Here is a 19,448-nt window from a genome sequence, read left to right as displayed (position 1 = left end):
CTCCTTCCCTTCGCTGTAGTAACCGCCCTCTACTTCACCTGTGTCTTCATTTATTCAGAACCAGTCTAACCTGTACATGTCCCAGTGGAGGGAATGGTCCAGGGAGTCCTCATTGTCCCTGAATGAATCATGTCCTTATTTTGGGTTTTGATAATGTTGGTTCCTGTCCGTGGTGGGGTTTACTGAGTGACTGTGTGTTGGTCTCTCAATGGACGGTATTCAGTTTACACTCACATTATTTTCAAAGGCCGCATAGATTATTGGTCAGATTCTCAAGAATATTTATGGTGCTCTTAATGTAGAGATCTTGTTAATTTATCATTAGAACTATAAAAACATCTTTAAAAATTTGAGTAACTTCAACTAGTCTCTAATTTCTTCATTCGAATCTCCCTTTCCTTTTTGACGCATACGTAGCCTAGCCTATTCTATTCTTGTTTTAATCTTCTGACTCTTTTCATTCTGTTTACCACGTGTCTTAGGACTAAATACTCTTTTTATCCGTTCTTAATTGTTTGTTCTAATCTCATTCTCATACTCACTTTTCACATATATACTCAAGCATACTTTTTCTTATACATTCCCATCCTTTATTTTTTTTTTTATTTTTTTTTTTTTCCCTTTTCGCATATTTTGAGTCTCCATGTCCCATTCCTTCTAAATTGTTCATGCATGCATACGCTGATCCCTCCCCTCTCTCTCTCTCTCTCTCTCTCTCTCTCTTCGTTACTGTAAATACAAGAGAGAGAGAAATAGAGAGAGAGAGAGAGATCTCTCTCTCTCTCTCTCTCTCTCTCTCTCTCTCGAATTGAAAAGAGATGCAGGAAAAACTATAAAGGAAGAGAGAGAGAGAGAGAGAGAGAGAGAGAGAGAGAGAAAGATTACGAAGTTTTATAGGCACACTTTTCTTCCTTTTCCTCCTCCTCGTCTTTATCCTCCTCCTTACTAATAACAGGATCTCAAAGCAATAATATTATACATTACAATAAAAGCCACGAGATCCGATACTACTGTAAATAAAAGGCAAAATAAAAATGAGAAAGAATGAATGAAAAACACAAGACACAAACCTTGAAAGCATCAGCCGCGACTTACTTTCTTTCCTCTATCTCAGTTTGGCACATTCTCAAATGCAACAGAAAGATAGAATGATAAGAAAGAAAAAAAATTAATAAATGGGTGATCATGAGTCATTATGTAACACGACTTTCTCTCACCCCTATTGTCTACCTCTCTAATAGTTAACCAGTACTCTCAGTCATTCATCCCTTTCTCTGGTAAACTCTGGAAGTCCCTACCTGCTTCTGTATTTTCATTTTCCTATGACCTATATTAATTTAAAAGGGAGGTTTCAAGACATATATCCCATTCTTTTGTCTAGCTTTCTTAACCCTGTTTGGGAACTGGCATGTAAGTGGACCTTTTTGTTTATGTTTTGTCGCCCCTGGCCAGATTTCTCCTCTTACACAAAAAATAAGTAAATAAATAAATAGAAAAGAAGAAAATCCAAAGTCAAAATATAGGCGATTATCTTTTCTATGCCCCTAAAATGAACCAACGAGATGTTTGCGTCAGAAAAAATAGAACTAGAACCATCCATGACAACTTAAAACACAATACACAGTACATTGTCCAGGTGCTGCCTCACCTGCCAGCAGACACCAGGTGTGTGTGACTATAAGTAGTACAGACTCATACTCCTTGGATGATTAATGAAAGACCTCTTGTAAAAAGCTGGCTGGTTTAATATGTATTCTAAAAACTATGTACAAAGGGACAGCACAGTTTCAACAAGTCAATAACACTTTTTTTTTTATCTTTTTCCATTTTTTTTTTTTTTTTTTTTTTCTTTTTTGGCCATTCCTACAGTCTAACTTTACATGTTACAGTACACTTTAGTAATCTTTAAGGGAACAGAAAGGGAGGGAGGGAGGGTCGGGAGACAGAGTGAGAGAGAAAGTGCGGGTATTTGTACATTATACGATACAGAACAAAACATATGAGGATTCTTCTATATATTATTTTTTTTTCGTGTTTTTTATAATTTCTTTTTATTCTTGTCATCACACGCCTGCCTAACAGATAAAAGTAAAATTTGTATCAGGTAAAAAGTCACCTAGGTTAAAATCTTAGAAAAAAAATCATTAGTAACAGGAGAAAAAAAAAGATTATCTAGGCTAGAGGAGGCTGCCGTCACTCCTGGGGCGGCGGTAGATTGGAGTTGATAAAGTCAGCGAAAGAGTCATTGGTGGAGTTAGCGTGGGCCACCAGGAAGGGGTGTTCCAGCAGCCGCATGTAGTTAGGCCGCTGCTTGTAGTCCTTCACCAGCCTGGAAACCATGACACCACCATGTAAACAAGAGGTAAACACTGAACAATGACAGATAGATCAACACACACACACACACACACACACACACACACACACACACACACACACACACACACACACCAGGTAAACAAGAAGTAAACATTGACAAAGAGATTAACATGCACACAACACACACACACACACACACACACACACACACACACACACACACACACACACACACACACATACAGAGAGAGAAGCTTGAAACTTACACTTGTTCTATAAAATTATCAAAATCAGAAGAGAAAGTTCCAGGAGGGAGGCGTGGGGGTGCATCCATCACCACCTGCTTCAGTTGGTCGAAGGGCGTCCCCCACGACCTATAGGGGAACTTTCCTGTGGCTATTTCCACCATGGAGATCCCCAGTGACCACACATCTGAGCGAATGTCATAGCTGGAGGGCACGCCTTGTGGGTCTATCCGTTCAGGCTGCAAAGAGACACAGGAAGACTTGGTGATGTTTCTGAAGGGTCACTAATGCACTGATCATCCAAGAAAGTGAACAGAGCAACATGGCTAATGAATGTATGTGAAACAGGAGTATGGAAGGTCTTTAAATGATATAAGTATGGAAGGTCTTTAAGGGATATATACCACAGGGATATAACAAGGATCACATAAGAAAAATTCTCAGGATCTATTGTCTTCATGAACATAAAAAAATTCAAATTTGAAACAATTATTTAAAGAGAAGATGGGAAGAAATTGATTCTCAAATGGAGAATGAAGAATGGACTAAGTAATCAGGTTGTTAGTGCTGAATCATTAAGGAATTTTAAAGGATTAGACAAATTTAAGGATGAGAATGGTAGATGATTAAAAGGTAAGGGTGTTTCATAGAGGGACTACTATGTGTAAACCAAATGACTTCTTTATTTCTTATGTTGTTATGTACTGGGTGTGAGAAAAGTGCAGTAAAACGAGAAACTTCCCAATACTCACGGCCATGTAGGGTTTGCATCCTGCCTGCACCGTCTTGGCAACACTGTCCACCAGATAGCCTGAGATGCCAAAGTCACACATCTTCACCTCCCCACGCCTGTTGATGAGAATGTTGGAGGGCTTCACGTCACGGTGGATGACCTTGAGCTGTGTGTGCAGGTAGTGTAAGGCACTGACTACCTGTGGGAGGAACAACACATCAGTACCTCTCTCACCTGGACCCATGCAATCCTAGAGCTCTACTCAGTCTGTTTCGTGAATAATAACTGCAAGGGATGGAACAACAAAGCAAGGCAAAAATTACTCCAATAATAATAATAATAATAATAATAATAATAATAATAATAATAATAATAATAATAATAATAACAAGTAAAAATTAGGAGATATTTAATTAAGAATATTCTGATCTCTTTAAAAATAGTCCTTTTAACAGAAATTATGTAAACCATTAGGAAAAAATCTATGAACAAATAACAGAACCTGACTTGCAGAAACAGACACACCTCCACTTCAACAGAAAACAAAAACAAAACTATACAGTGGAACCACGCACTCTGGGGGCCGAGGGGTCTCCAAGCACATAGGTTCGAATCCTGGCCACAGTCTGAGTGTAGGAAGACCTTCCTTACTCAAGGTAATGGTTCCCTAATGGGTGGGCTTTCAGATAGGATGTCTCCTTTAGCTCGAAAATTCCCATGAAAAATCCACAGAATAAAAAAAAATAAGAAAATAATAAAATAAATAAATAAATAAATAAGTAAAATAAAAAAAACTCATTTAAGTAAGGAGATTTCAAGACTTTTTTTTTTCTTTATACCACGTAGGCTTTTCACGGGAATTTCTGGGCTAAAGGAGATACTTTTTGGGGTACCTCCTATTTCAAAGCCAACCCGCTAGGAAACCGTTGTCCCGAGTGAGGAAGCCCAACCTACATTCAGACTGTGGACAGGATTCGAACCCATGCGCTTGGAGACCCCTCGGACCCCAAAGCACGCATGGTTCCACTGTCCCATTCTTATAGCTAACATTCCTGCTCAGGGACTGGCATCTAACTGGAGCTTTTTTGTTTAATTGTTTTTGTTACCCTTGGCCAGATTTCTCCTCTTACATAAAAAAAAAACAAAAAATAAAACAACACTACAAACAAAGCAGCACAAGCACCAGCCACAGAGAAGCCCACCACGTACAGAGAAGGCGATCTTTCCCAGGAATTCTTCAGGGAATGTCTTGCCCTGGGAGAAAACCTTGGGGTAGAACTTGTCCAGGGAAGTCTCCATCACCTCCATGCAGATCCACACATCGCCATCCCTGAAGAGCGCCCCGTAGAAGTGTACCGTGTAGGGGCAAGCGCCGGACCGCATTGAAACGTCCAGGTCCATCAGGAGGTATTGGCGCTCCCGGCTGTCCACGGTGCTGGTGATGCGCTGCAGCAACAGGGAAGATAAGCACACAAGATAAGGAAGGCATTAAATTCCTTCTCATTCTTCTTTGGCAGCAGGGGCAGGAAAAATAAGCACATGAGGTAAGGATGATAAATTCCTTTCATAGCAGGGGCAGGAAAGATAAGCCAACAAGATAAGGAAGACATTAAATTCCTTCTCATTATTTTTTGATAGCAGGGACAGGAAAGATAAGCACATGAGATAAGGAAGATGTTAATTTCCTGCTAATTACTCTTTGGCAACTGGTACTTTCGACCTTTCTTTTCTTTTCATTTTTTTGTCACCCTAGAGTGAAGATCAGCACATGAGATAAGGAAGACACTAAATTCCTGCTAATTACTCTTTGGCAACTGGTACTTTCAACCTTTCTCTTTATTTTTTTGTTACCCTGAAGTGAAAATAAGCACATGAAATAAGGAAGATGCTTGAGTACTACTGACTATTCTTTGAGCTTTTCTTGTCTTTTTTTTTTCCTCCTTAAATTAAACGTCAGGACAAGAACACATAAAAGTCGTTTAAGTTTTGCTGGTTCTTTCTGATTATTCTTTGGCAATTCATACCTTCAACCTTTTTTTCATCCTTTTCTTGCCCTAAATTGAAGATAAGGACAAGAGAACACAAAGAAGATGCTCAAGTGTTGGTGGTTCCTTGTGATTACTCTCTGGTGTTCGGTACCTTTGGCCTTTCTTTCAGCCTTTTGTTGCCCTAAATAGAGGAAGATCAGGAGAAAATAAAAGGAAGATGTATAAATTTTTGCAGTTCTTTCTGATTACTCTTTGACCTCTTTTTCAGTCTTTTGTTGCCCTAAATAGAGGAAGATCAGGAGAAGAAAATAAAAGGAAGATGTATAAATTTTGGCAGTTCTTTCTGATTACTCTTTGACCTTTTTTTCACTCTTTTGTTGCCCTAAATAGAGGAAAAACGAAAGAGAATATAGGAAAAAATACATAAGTTTTGGTGGCTCCTTCTAATAACTCTTTGGCAACTGGTACCTTCAATGGACCTTTTCTTTTACAGCTATTTTGTTAAAAGCGGTAGTGAAGTGATGCATTGCTGAGACAGGGAAGATAAGGACATAGAAATATACAAAAGACTAATGATTTGGGATGTTTTTCTTTTGATTACTCTTTGGGGACGGGCATCCTTTTTTTTTCTTTATTTTTTTTTTTACCTGTAAGAACACAAGAATTCCATAAATGGTTAGAAATGTTTAGAGAAGAGGATGAGCACTAAAAAAATGATGACATTACAGCTAAGGAATGCCAAAATGAAGAATATTGATAACTTTTTGTTGTTATTGTTGACATCTCACAAAACAAATTCTTGAAGCATGATAAGGCATAAGATACAGCATAGATTAAAATAGTAAAGGAAGAGACATGACATTTCAACAAGGGAATGCCAGAATGAAAAATAGTGGAAACTTTTTGTTGCTATTGTCAACATCCTCAAAAAAAATTTCCTTAAGTATGATAAGGCATAAGAATAAGAATAAGAACAGTAAAGGAAAAGACATGACATTTCAGTAAGGGAATGCCAGAATAGATAAGCAAGGAGATTTTTCTTATTGCTGCTGTTGTCATCTTTCAAAGTCAATACCAAACCAAGACAAAGATTTACAAATGAACGAAAAATTATTACATAGACACAGAAAATGTACAACTAACAATGTATTCTAAAAACAATATACAGGGGAGCAGCACAGTTCCAATAAGTCAATACTGTAACACTTTCTTTGTCTTTTCCATCTCTTTAAGCTTTCTGACCTTCTGACTCCTGACAGTCAGAGAGAGAGAGAGAGAGAGAGAGAGAGAGAGAGAGAGAGAGAGAGAGAGAGAGAGAGAGAGAGAGAGAGAGAGAGAGAGAGAGAGAGAGAGAGAGAGAGCACTACATAAAGCGCAAAAAATAAACACATTTGCGAATAATTATGTAAAACCAGAAAACATTTATCAAACACCTTCCTCAGCTCATCACACACAAGACACAACATCAGATTCAACACTGACAAAGAAACACAAAGACTAACTACATAAGAGCCAAAAATGCTTACCTAACACTATCATTCTCAGCTCTGAATAAAAAACATCACTATTTTTTCCTCCATTCCTCACAAAACAACAAAACTCACCACCAGATTTAACACAAACAAATGCACTCAACAATTACAGAGAGAGCAAAAAACACAATCCTCTACTCTTGAAATAAATGTAGCACTATTTTCACTCCATTTCTCACAAAACAACAAAACACACCCCCAGATTCAACACAAAAGAAACACTGAATACCGTAACTATATAAAGACTAAAAACCACTTACCCAACACTATCTTCAACTCTCAACGTAAACATGGCATTATTTTCCTTCCTCACCTTGACGGCCATGATGGTGTCAGAGGGCCTGTGTCTCATCATCTCCACCACGCCATAAGCTCCCCGTCCAAGCTCCTTCAGCAGCTCAAGATCATCGGCTGACACGTCCACCTCATTCCCATCCATCGTGATTGTGGTTCTGCTGTCCAGGTTCCGTGGGGGCTCCCTGTGGTGTAGATGGAGTGTGAGAGGAGCTGGTCTTACTTCTGGCTTTGGGTTGTCTATGTTGTTACTACACATCTAAAGTCACAACCTACCTCTTAACTGTCATACAATTTTTACCTGCCTCTTAACTGCAACACAATACCATTTCAAATATTGTTATACCAAAAGGTAATGAAAATGAAAAGCTAATAATCATCTCTATAAATGTATCAGGCTAGGAGTTCCACTAAAAGAGATGGGCTGACATAAAACATCCTTGTGTGATAAAAAGGGACAGTCAGGCAAAAAAAAAACTGTAAGAACAAAAGTACGTAAAGAGAAGGGGAAGTCCTTGTGAGATAAAAATAAACCCTAAAAATATATAATCATCTACATCCTAAGCTGACACAAAAAATAAACGAACAAATAAAAAATAAAAACAAATAAAAATATACATAAATAAAATAAAAATGAATAAATAAAAGTAGTTTTGTCATCTAATAAAACAAATTAAGCGTCAGTTAGAAAATACATGGAAGGCACAGTGTGAAGGGGAATAATAGCCACTTGCAGTACACATGGAGGAAGTGCATTCAGTCATTCATCCATTTCTCTGGCACACACTGGAACTTCCTGCCTGCTTCTGTATTTACATCTTCCTGCGACCAGAACTTCCAAGACATTTATCCCATCCATTCTTTTGGGTAATTCTCTCAGACCTGTTTGGGACCTGGCATCTAAGTGGGTCTTTCTGTTTAACTGTCTTTGTTGCTCTGGCCATATTTACTCAAAAAAAAAATAATAATAATAATAATAATAAATATATGAAATAAAGATAAATAAATAAAAATGGACCTGTTAGGAGTGAATAAGGCACTTGTACAAGATAAAAGAGAGTGGAGGAGAATCACTGCACATCCAATACAACTATGATAGGAAATAAGAAAAGTTAAATAATAATAATAATAACAATAATGAAAAAAAAAAGATGAAGGAGGAGGAGGAGGAAGAGGAAGAGGAAGAGGAAGAGGAGGAGGAGGAGAAGAAGAAGAAGAAGAAGAAGAAGAAGAAGAAGAAGAAGAAGAAGAAGAAGAAGAAGAAGAAGAACAACAACAACAACAACAAGAACAAGAAGAAGAACAAGAACAAGAAGAACAAGAACAAGAAGAACAAGAACAAGAAGAACAAGAACAAGAACAAGAACAAGATAAAAGAAGAAAGAAGAAAGAAGGAAGAAGAAGAAAAGAAGAAAAAAAGAAAAAAAGAAGATGGAAGAAAAAGAATACTCACACAGGCTGTGCTGGCTGCATTTTTGTAAGGCTAAACTTGAGGTCTGGGCCTTTCCTCTTTGATCGGTCTGAAGGAATAGGAAAGAAGTCCATGTCATAATTTCTCAGTGGTGATTCATATGCTGGGTAACAATAAAGTAAGAGAGTAGAAGGAAAGAATGTTCATATTAGCATCACCAAGGCTCAAAATACTAGATACCTATGGATAAATAGAGAGGTTGTCCTTATAAAACTTCAGTGTGAATCAAATATTAGATGACTACAAGCTGAGAGGCTACAATAAAGTATGTAGATTGAAAGAATATTCTTATAAGCATTTCTAAAGCTCAAAAAAGCAAACTGTGGGTAAATGAAGATGTTGTCCATATTTTAATCCTTTAGTGGTGATTCAAATACTGGATGACAACAAAGTAAGTGGGTACAAGAACACAAAATTCATAATAGCATATTCCAATAGTGCTCAAAAAGATAACTAACAATAACTTATATGAATAAATGGCCAAATTATTGGAATATTTTCAAAAGTCATGATTATTCAACTAAATAACTATAATGTGTATGAATGTATGGCTAAAATTAGTGGAATATTCAAGAATGGAAGAAAAATAAAAGAAAATCTGAAAGAAAAGATTGAGGTGCCATGAAAATGTAAGGGAAAAGAATGATGTGATGAAAGGAATGATAAATGTGGAAATATAAAGATGAAGGAAAAGAATTATAAGCAAAATAAATAAACAAGAATATAAAAATAGAAGTACAGTAGATTGAAAGTGCATATCCAAGGACAGTAAGAGAGAAAAAGTTCAGAAGAGGATAACATGTTCAACACAAATGAATGAATGAAAGGAATCGACACTCAAGTTTAACGACCTAAAGGTGAAGACAGAAAAGATAAAGATAAAAAAGATAAAGAAAAAAAAAATGTCCTCCATTTCTATTTTGAATTAAGACTGCAATCCTCACACACACCTTAGAACAACACAAAAACAAATGAACGACTTACTATGCATTGCTGCGGTTTTCCTTTATACTCCTACTCTTAAAATGTTCCTGGAAAGAGATAACATCAATTAGATTTCATAATAAATATATAATCCAATACCCTACATCACTTCAGAACTATACATCAAATACAATAAACGTGTAGTATTATCACCACTACTGTCACTTATTATAGAATGTTCAAATAAAACTGCTAATTTTAATAAACTGATGAAAATGTGTCAGTCTAATCATTCAAAATCAATCCTCACATGATGTCAGGTACAATTCATTCATTCTCGATTACTAACACTATTATGAAAAGGTAACTGTAATTTCATGTTAGACAGTTTCTTTCACACTCTTCTTTCTAATCTACATCTAGGAAGACCTTTTTTTTCAATCTTTTGGCAGAAAATAGCATGAAACAATTCTTACATGACACACACACACACACACACACACACACACACACACACACACACACACACACACACTATAGTTTCTTTCTTGGTATATCAGTGTTCAATAGTCAGCAAACATAACACTGCACTATTCACTCTGTTTAGACACCACACACCACCACCACGCACCAACATAACACCACCACACACCAATACTATACCACAACACCACATACCACATCACACACCACTACTACATAGTTCCACAACAAACCACACACCACTACCACTCACCATATCATACACAACACTCTAGCATGACAACAAACCACAACACACACCACTGCAAAGACCACACTCCCACATACACTTTATACACCAAACCTCAGCACACACCACCCTGCACCAACACCACCACACACCAAAACCATACCACAACACCACATACCACATCACACACCACTACTGCATAGCTCCACAACAAACCACACACCATACAATACATAAATATACCACCACAACATACCACACCACACACCACCACATACACTTTATACACCACACCTCATCACACACCACCACCACCACCAGTCACCATCACTATACAAACAAACTGTCACCACACTTAATACTTAAAGAGAGAGAGAGAGATAAGAACACCCTGTATTTCCCCTCCTTCTCCTCACCACCACTAAACATCCTGCATAACTTCAAGTACATCCTGTAGCTTTGGTCCCCCCACAACTGACTTTTACCAGAATGTCACTCTCTTGACCCTTACTGCACTTGGGATGAGACTTATGTACCTCCCTGATCTCCAGCTGGACTCTATATTCATTAGTGGAAAGGCTGTGGTTATGCTGCAGCAAAGGAGTGAGGGGCTTGTGGTGGTGGTGGTGGTAACAGTGCAGAGGGAGTGAAGAAACAGCAGGGTTTTCATAGTTTAGTGGTCCTGTCAGTGAGACTTTGTGTGGTATGCTCTGCCCAAGGCCACCACCTCACTGAGTGGCAAAATTATCCTGTCAGTCCATCATAACACTACTACTACTACTACACACACACAATCCTCTCTCTCTCTCTCTCTCTCTCTCTCTCTCTCTCTCTCTCTCTCTCTTGGTAACTTGATAACTCATAAACTTGTACTCATAAACATACCAAGCTAAGTTAATAATTCATCTTCCTTTTGTTTATTCATGTGTGTGTGTGTGTGTGTGTGTGTGTGTGTGTGTGTGTGTGTGTGTGTGTGTGTGTGTGTGTGTGTGTGTGTGTGTGTGTGTGTGTGTGTGTGTGTGTGTGTGTGTGTGTGTGTGTGTGTCCTCTATGGCCTTGGCAGCAGGCAATTCTCCCATTCACAACACCAGGAAAATTTGTGGTTGTGCAAGTGTTGCTGAAATTCATAGATCTAATATCATTGTTTCTAGGTGTTTGCAACAAAGAATCCATACACACACACACACACACACACACACACACACACACACACACACACACACACACACACACACACACACAAACATGAATATACAAAAGGAAAATAGATTGATAAAGTTTAAAAGAAAGTATGACAAATAAACTTTAAAGCATTGCAAGCTTGATTCAATAGTGCAAAAACACAATTACACACACACACACACACACACACACACACACACACACACACACACACACACACACACACTCCTCACTGCTTCACTTTACAAATGACTGTCATGTCAAGCCTCTATGATGAGTCACTGATATAAAGTTCCATTAGTTTGTAGCACTGCAGTATTCACACACCTCAGAATAACTATAGTGGATGTGATTTACTGACCACTTTTCAATAGATGGAACAGAAGCACCTTTTCCAGCATTGAATATCTTGAACAATACCACATTACTCTCTTGAACCATATATTTTGCAAAACTAACCTGGTGAAACAGTGAGGAAATCATTGTGTGAGAATGTGTTGTATACTGGGATAAAGTACCAGGAAGATAGTCATTAGTGTAGAAATATGTTTAGAATCCCCTCTATAAAATACTGTTCAAGTGAGAGATGCAATATAAGAAAATGTATAACAACCCTCTCAACTCCCAGAAGATAATTAATAAAAAAAAAGTAAATAAAATAGTGTCAAGATATTACTCCATCTTAGAAAGTATGCAAGAGGAAACAGGGACAAAAGTACAATGAATGAATATTAATCCATCTTTGAAAGTATAATAGAAAGACTGAAAGGAAAAGTTAGACAAAACAATTTTCTTCTCCAAAAAAAATAAATGAATAAACAATAAATAAATAAAAAATGAAACAATGAAATCTAAATATGATAAATACAAAAGACAGATAATATTAATCCTTCTTGAAAAAAAAAAAAAATCAAGAATATTCATCATTTTTAAACAGTAGGAAAAAAATATATTAATTTCTTATAAAAAAAAATTAAAGAACTACACAAATTACAGTGCCCAAAGATGCTCATATGATGAAAATACTTACAAAGAAAAAAAGAAAAAAGAAAATGATCAGTAAATCCTAAAACTAAGAAGGAAAAAAAAAAAAAAAAAAATGGCATGAATTCTTAAGACCACATGTGCACCACTACCCAGGTACCCACATCTCAACACACCTACACACCTGCCACACCTGCTAATAACAAACGTATGAATAAACAAAGTGACACTAGCTCCATGTATTACACTAAACACACTTGTAACACTACCCAGATAGCCATTAGTCAACACAATACAACTGCTGATTAGGAGATAACGCACAATTAAAACAATATCAAATGAAAATAAAATAAAGAAAAGTGTGTGTGTGTGTGTGTGTGTGTGTGTGTGTGTGTGTGTGTGTGTGTGTGTGTGTGTGTGTGTGTGTGTGTGTGTGTGCATATTTACCTAGTTGTAGTTTTACAAGGCCTGGGCTTTATGCTCGTGTGGCCCCGTCTCCATATCTACACTTATCCAATTTTTCTTTAAAACTATGCACACTCGTTGCTGACACCACTTCTTCACTCAAACTGTTCCAAGTCTCAACACATCTTTGTGGGAAACTGTGTGTGTGTGTGTGTGTGTGTGTGTGTGTGTGTGTGTGTGTGTGTGTGTGTGTGTGTGTGTGTGTGTGTGTGTGTGTGTCTTTTTTTTTTATCTGAAAGTGTATTTTCATGCATTTCTTATATGCTTTTCTTTTTTTTTTTTATTAAGAGTGATATTAAAGTTCTAGTAGCAGATTAACATGATTTCTGCATTTCTGAATGGAGAAATAGCCTTGAGAACCTGTCTTATCATTTCAGTGGCTGGTGAAATTGATCATAGTGAGAAAGAGAAGTGTTTGTTGTATCCACCGTTTGTAGCAAAATTTATATAGACCTTCCTTTTTTTATTTACACATTTATTAATTCTACTCTCATATTTACGTTACGAGGAGAAAAATTGGCCAAGGGCAACAAAAACAATCATATAAAAAAGGCCTTCTCTACATAATTCCTTCTCCTTCCCTTACACATGCCTGAGTTAACCCATATTCAACTTCACACCTTTCCTGCAGTTTGGTAGTTTTTCTTCATTAAATTAAACATCTCCCCATTATGCCAAGGATATGTTCCTAGAGACACCATCAGAATAAAAAATGTCAATCAAAACAATGGTAATTCTTAGGTAATAATTAGATTAGGTTAGGTTAAGTTCATAGTAGATAACTTCACCTTCTCATTTGGTTTCTGATTGAATAGTGGATCTTTTTTTTTCTCTCTTTTTTACTGCTGTTTTGTTGCCTTTTTTTTCTGATCCACCACCTATATAGCAATAATAATAATAATAATAATAATAATAATAATAATAATAATAATAATAATAATAATAACATTAATAAAAGATTACACTGCATTTAAGTGACCAATTCTACGTATAGAAAATTTACCCTAAAATAACACACCAATTTCACCAATTTTAACTCTTTGCCAGTAATCATGACCATCTTTTCTTAATTACTAATCACTCTGAGACATCTTTGCTTGTTTGAGAGCCACCTATGATCATTAAACTGGGTAAAAATTAAAAGAAATCTATTTCTAATCCCCTTTCTTTCTTAAGGATGGTTACAAAGGCTTCACTCATTGCTTCTCATACTGTTACTTGTTTCCTATTGCAGTAAAAGATAAAGTGAAAAGAAGTAGTATATATATATATATATATATATATATATATATATATATATATATATATATATATATATATATATATATTTTAATGTAGAGGTTGGACCTCCCAAATCCGGAATTCCGTAATCCGACAAATCCTATAATCCAGCATAATTTTAATTTGCGTGATTAATTCAAATTTTTCGGAATAATGTAAGTTTGCCTGAATGCCGATATGATGTGGCAGTGCATGACATTTTCTGTATCATTCTTCATGAATATTTACTTGTACAGATAACACGCGCACACACGCACACACACATGTATTATATCAAAACAATGTTACAATTATAATACAGGCTGACTAACACCATGTAGGGCATTTTAGGGTGCTTACTTAAGAACCACCAGTAATCCAGAATTTTCCATAATCCGCAAGCCTCAGGTCTGGCAGTGGCAGGATTTGGGAAATTCAACTTGTACTAGCTATTCACAAATCCTTCTTCACTGTCAATTATTAGCACTATTCTGGCTAAAAACTGCTAAATTTACTACTCTATACTTCAATTACCCTTTCTTTTCCCTCTGTCTCTTGTTGATGTTTATAAAAATTTCATTCTTTCTAGTACTGTGAAGTGCTGTTATAGTAAAGTGGTTAAGAAAAAATTAACGACTTCTTAATGTAATTCTCTGTTTTAGATTTAATTATTATGGATTATACTGTTATCATTATTTTTATCATAGTATTTCCTGATTAGCAGGTGTGTGTGTGTGTGTGTGTGTGTGTGTGTGTGTGTGTGTGTGTGTGTGTGTGTGTGTGTGTGTGTGTGTGCTGAGTAATAGTGTCTGATAGTGTTGCAGCAGGTGTGGGCAGTGCAGTACATGTCATTATTATATGTTTTATTCACTTTTCATTTTATAATTTTTTTTTTTTTTTTTTTTATTATAAGCATACGTGACTACAACTAAATACAACACAGCCCACACCTGCTGCACTGCCCAGGTTCTCCAAACTCAACATACCCACACCTGACCATAAGAGAGAGAGAGAGAGAGAGAGAGAGAGAGAGAGAGAGAGAGAGAGAGAGAGAGAATTAAAACATGTACTATACAACTGCACACACCTGCATCACAACTACACAGCCACACTTGAAGCCTGCCCACACCTGCTGACAAGATGATGCAAGCTAAATAAGGGAAACTCCCAAACAATGACACAAACAAGAACAACAACAATTACACACCTGCTGATACGACAGTAATTAAGGTAAAAACACCGTAATCATAACCACAACACTGTCCACACCTGACCAACACCACCACCACCACCCTCACCTGTGACCTCCTTCTCCAAGCACACCCAGCCAGTGACCTCGATCCCCACTTGACCTGACCCAGGGGAGAGGGAGCGGCGCCCCCCTCTCAGTGACCTGTCCCCGGTGACCTCCCCCGCGTGTCGTGTGTCCCGCGCTGGGGAGACTCACCTGTGACTCACGGGTGACTCACGGCCTTGACTCCCCACTTGGCAGACAACACACGAGAGGTTGCCGGCGCTTATTTCCTTCTTCGATCCCTCTGCTCACTATCCTCTGAATATGTATTTGCTTATTACAATTGGTGTGTTTTAAGTGATGTATGATTAAGTTAAGCATTTATTAGCTAGAAAATATTGCTTTATTGATAGATTAATCTTTGTTATAGAGTGTTGTTAGTATTTTCTGAAAGAGGTGAGGTATTTCATTTCAGAACAATGAAGGACGAAAGAATGTACAGACACCTCCTTACTTGATGAAACAACCTTCCTTATTTTTATCTACGTAGTGATATGTTGACTCAAGGGGTTCTAGGTAATATGTGAATATGATAAGTCGTGACGTGCATGTATTAAGCCACATTTTTCTCATCCGTGCTTAATCAATCCGCCGATCGCCATCCCCACTCCCTTCTTGTTTCTACATTTCTCTATCTATACCCTATATTCATTCTCTCTCTCTCTCTCTCTCTCTCTCTCTCTCTCTCTCTCTCTCTCTCTCTCTTCAGGACAATATACAACACACACCCAAAATCGAATTATCATTATTCCCATTATTATTATTATCGTAATCATTACTGTCATTATCAGAATTATCATCTTTATTTTTATTATTACTAGAATTATTATTATTATTATTAGTAGTAGTAGTAGTAGTAGTAGTAGTAGTAGTAGTAGTAGTAGTAGTAGTAGTAGCTATATATAAAAGTACTATAGTAGTAGTAGTAGTAGTAGTAGCTATATATAAAAGTACTAGTAGTAGTAGTAGTAGTAGTAGTAGTAGTAGTAGTAGTAGTAGTAGTAGTAGTAGTAATAGCTAGTATACAGTACACCACAAAGATATGGCCATTATTCATGAGCTCTGCATGCCTCCGTAGGTTAATGGCTGGCTAGGTGAGCACCACACACACACACACACACACACACAGTAATAATAATAGTGCTACTGCTGCTTCTATTACTACTGCCACAGCTACTAATGCTACAACTAGTACAACCATCATAACCACTAGGTACTATATGTGTATAGTGATTGGTTGTGGTGTAATGGCGTCTCATGTTTGCTTGTTATGGTGGTGTTTGGTGGCGCTATGGTAGTGTTGTGTGGTACCTATATATGGTGTTATAATGCACTACATACCCCACAAAGATAACTGCCGTGTGTGTGTGTGTGTGTGTGTGTGTGGGATCGAATCAAAGACCAGTCACAATTTCACAAAGGTGTCTGTGACTGGTATTATAGGCTGCATGCCTTTACACCAAGCGAATCGAACCGATCGATTCAATTCATGAAGACACATTTGAGTTGAGTCATTCTGAAGCAGGATAGTTCCAACCAACTGAGTCTGATTAACACTTCATTCAGTAGTACGGCAAGCTGAAGAATGTGGACGTATTGGCTGTTGCAGTAATATAGCAGTATATGTTGCAGTGGCTGAGGCAACGTAGACATCGGCAACGAATGTTAGGAGCGCATGCTGTTATAATTTTTAGAAGACGCTTTTTTTTTTTTTTTAATATGCAGAATAATATTGTTCAGCAATATGTAGGATGCAGGAATTCCTTCTACAGTTCAATACAATGCATGTAACTTCTACTGTAATATAGGCCTTAATAAGTAATTATAAACTGTTTAACTTAACATTGCATTTAATTTCTGTAGCTTAACATCCTTCCATAAAGCTGCAAACATCATGATCCCCGTGCACATAATCACTATAGGATCACATATAGCACATTCTTCTCGTACTAAATCAATGAAAAGTCCACTTAAATGCTTGCTCCTCGGCTGACTCATTTTGCCTAAATCAGACTGAGGAAAAAATCTGTCCAACCCAATCGACTCTAATCGCCATGGCTCGAACCGCCTGCAGTTTGGCAGTTAAGAGACACGTAATTTAACATTGAACTCCAATAATTGCTTTCTTATAGATACGTAAGTTATTATGAAAAATTCAACCTTTTTTTTTTCTTTAGTTGTTTGCTTTATTACATTGTGACTTTCATTCATTACATCTAAAATATATTTTTCTGAAAGAAAACTTTAATCAAGAATGAACGAAATTTTTTTACTGAGTTTCCGGATTGAGAAAAGTGCAAATGCTGTTTCTACAAATAAACAAAAATAATAACAAATACCATAAAAGATAACTGAAATTATAATTTGATTCAACACAGGGGAAGGTGGTATAAATCATCATGAATAATAAGAAGTTCCCAGCACCATCAGCAGAAGAGGCAAGATGGCGGCAGCAGCTGGGAGGAGATCACGTAAACAAACCAACTTTTCTCATTTAAATCTTGAACAATAAGGAGTTTGGGCATATTGATGATGATTTAGTGTATATCAGTTAGTTTCCAGATGAAAGTGTTGTTTGTGTGCCGAGTAATTGTGTGTATTTAAGAGAAACGGCATCCGGTTTTTTGACTTTCAATCTGAGTGTTATGATGTGAATAAGTATTTGTTAGTTGAGGTCAAACTCTGCAGCAGATTAGGTGTCAAGTAAGGGAAGGTGTGCCAGTGTACATGTTTGTGCTAACGTGTCACATACCCCCATAGATATCACCCTAACAAGTGCATCAGTCGTGGTTATTTTTAGGAAGGAATATTTCACTCCCATAGTAAGTCCCCGTCAAGTGAACAATGTTAAGCAAAGGTTCAGTATAACTCTGACACCTTTTTTTTATTTATATATTTTATTTTATTATTTATTTATTTTATTTAGATAATTTCCCTCCAGTCCTTCATCAAACCATTGTGTATACGCTGTACGATGATATATAGGGGCGAAAAAATGCCACCAGCCCTTAACCTCCAATAAGCTATGGGACCTGTGGGAATGCAGGGTTTTCAGGTGGGATGAGGCGATAACGAATAATTTTTTGGGAGTAAATGATCAGAATTACCTAAAACACGACACATACCTGACCAGAATCAATTAAAACCTAGCCGTATGCAGCAGGATTACCACATTCTGCAATAATTTAAAAAAGTGAAGATTTAACATTGTCAGAAATCACTTACTGTTGGGAAAAATTCACTGTTGTGCTTAACATATTATAAGCTAACCTAACCTGACCTTTACTTCTGTGCTTTACATAATCTGCCGTCCAGCAGTGGGCGCGGGATTCCCTTTGTATCGGCTTCCACATTCGTTGTTTTAGGTGATTCTGATCATTTACTCACTATAAATTACTAGTTTTCATCTCACCCCACCCATAAACCTTGCATTCCTATGGTTCCCTAAGCTTGTTGGAGGTATCTGTCGGCTACCTTATATTATCATGTAATATGTATACAATGAGTTTGGTGGAGGTGTGAAAGAAAATTGTCAAAAACTAAGGCGTCAGTGTTATATTGAACTATTACTAAATTAGCTGACCTCACTTCACTTGTTGCTGATTAATCTCATCTCCTTTTAGTGCTTGTCATCTTTAAGGTGTTTACTCCACAACGATCTTGTTTACTCACTGCTTTGGTATCCCTTCACATTTGACATGACAGTTAAGGCGGCAAGAGGCAAGGCTCAATGGTAATAGGGAATGCTACAAACCTGCCAGCATGTCATTTCCTACATAGATACACATTAGCAATATAAATAGGACATTCATCTGTATCTCTGGTAAACTTTGGAACTCTCTGCCTGCTTCTGTATTTCCATCTGTCTGTGATCTGAAATAATTTAAGATGGAGGTTTCAAGACATTTATTTATCCCATTTTTTTGGCTAACACTCTTGGACCTTCTTAGGGACTAGCATCAAAGTGGACCCTATTGTTTAATAGTTTTTGTTGCTCTTGGCTAGATTTCCAGTCTTACAAAAAAAAAAAAAAAAAAAAAAAATA

At 37.0% G+C, this 19,448-nt stretch overlaps 1 protein-coding gene across 5 annotated transcripts; it reads right to left on the bottom strand.

The window, feature by feature from the left end:
• Positions 1-1,727: 1,727 nt before the first annotated feature.
• On the bottom strand, positions 1,728-15,664 carry LOC123507755 (dual specificity mitogen-activated protein kinase kinase 6-like). Of its 5 annotated transcripts, none has more exons than XM_045260927.1 (8): positions 15,557-15,664; positions 9,567-9,613; positions 8,565-8,631; positions 7,131-7,296; positions 4,507-4,743; positions 3,317-3,496; positions 2,586-2,803; positions 1,728-2,329 (listed from the first exon to the last, which is right to left on the bottom strand). In XM_045260927.1, the coding sequence occupies exons 2-8, from the start codon at positions 9,571-9,573 to the stop codon at positions 2,194-2,196; spliced, it is 1,011 nt and encodes a 336-aa protein (XP_045116862.1). In that variant the 5' UTR covers positions 9,574-9,613; positions 15,557-15,664; the 3' UTR covers positions 1,728-2,193. The 5 variants fall into 5 exon arrangements, with proteins under 5 accessions (XP_045116862.1, XP_045116863.1, XP_045116864.1 ...); XM_045260928.1 differs by having other exon boundaries at positions 15,408-15,630; XM_045260929.1 differs by lacking the exon at positions 15,557-15,664 and adding an exon at positions 10,497-10,849.
• Positions 15,665-19,448: the final 3,784 nt, after the last annotated feature.

The sequence above is a fragment of the Portunus trituberculatus genome, chromosome 23 (assembly GCF_017591435.1).
Source record: "Portunus trituberculatus isolate SZX2019 chromosome 23, ASM1759143v1, whole genome shotgun sequence".
NCBI lineage: Eukaryota > Metazoa > Arthropoda > Malacostraca > Decapoda > Portunidae > Portunus > Portunus trituberculatus.
This window is presented reverse-complemented; position numbering and strand designations above follow the sequence as displayed.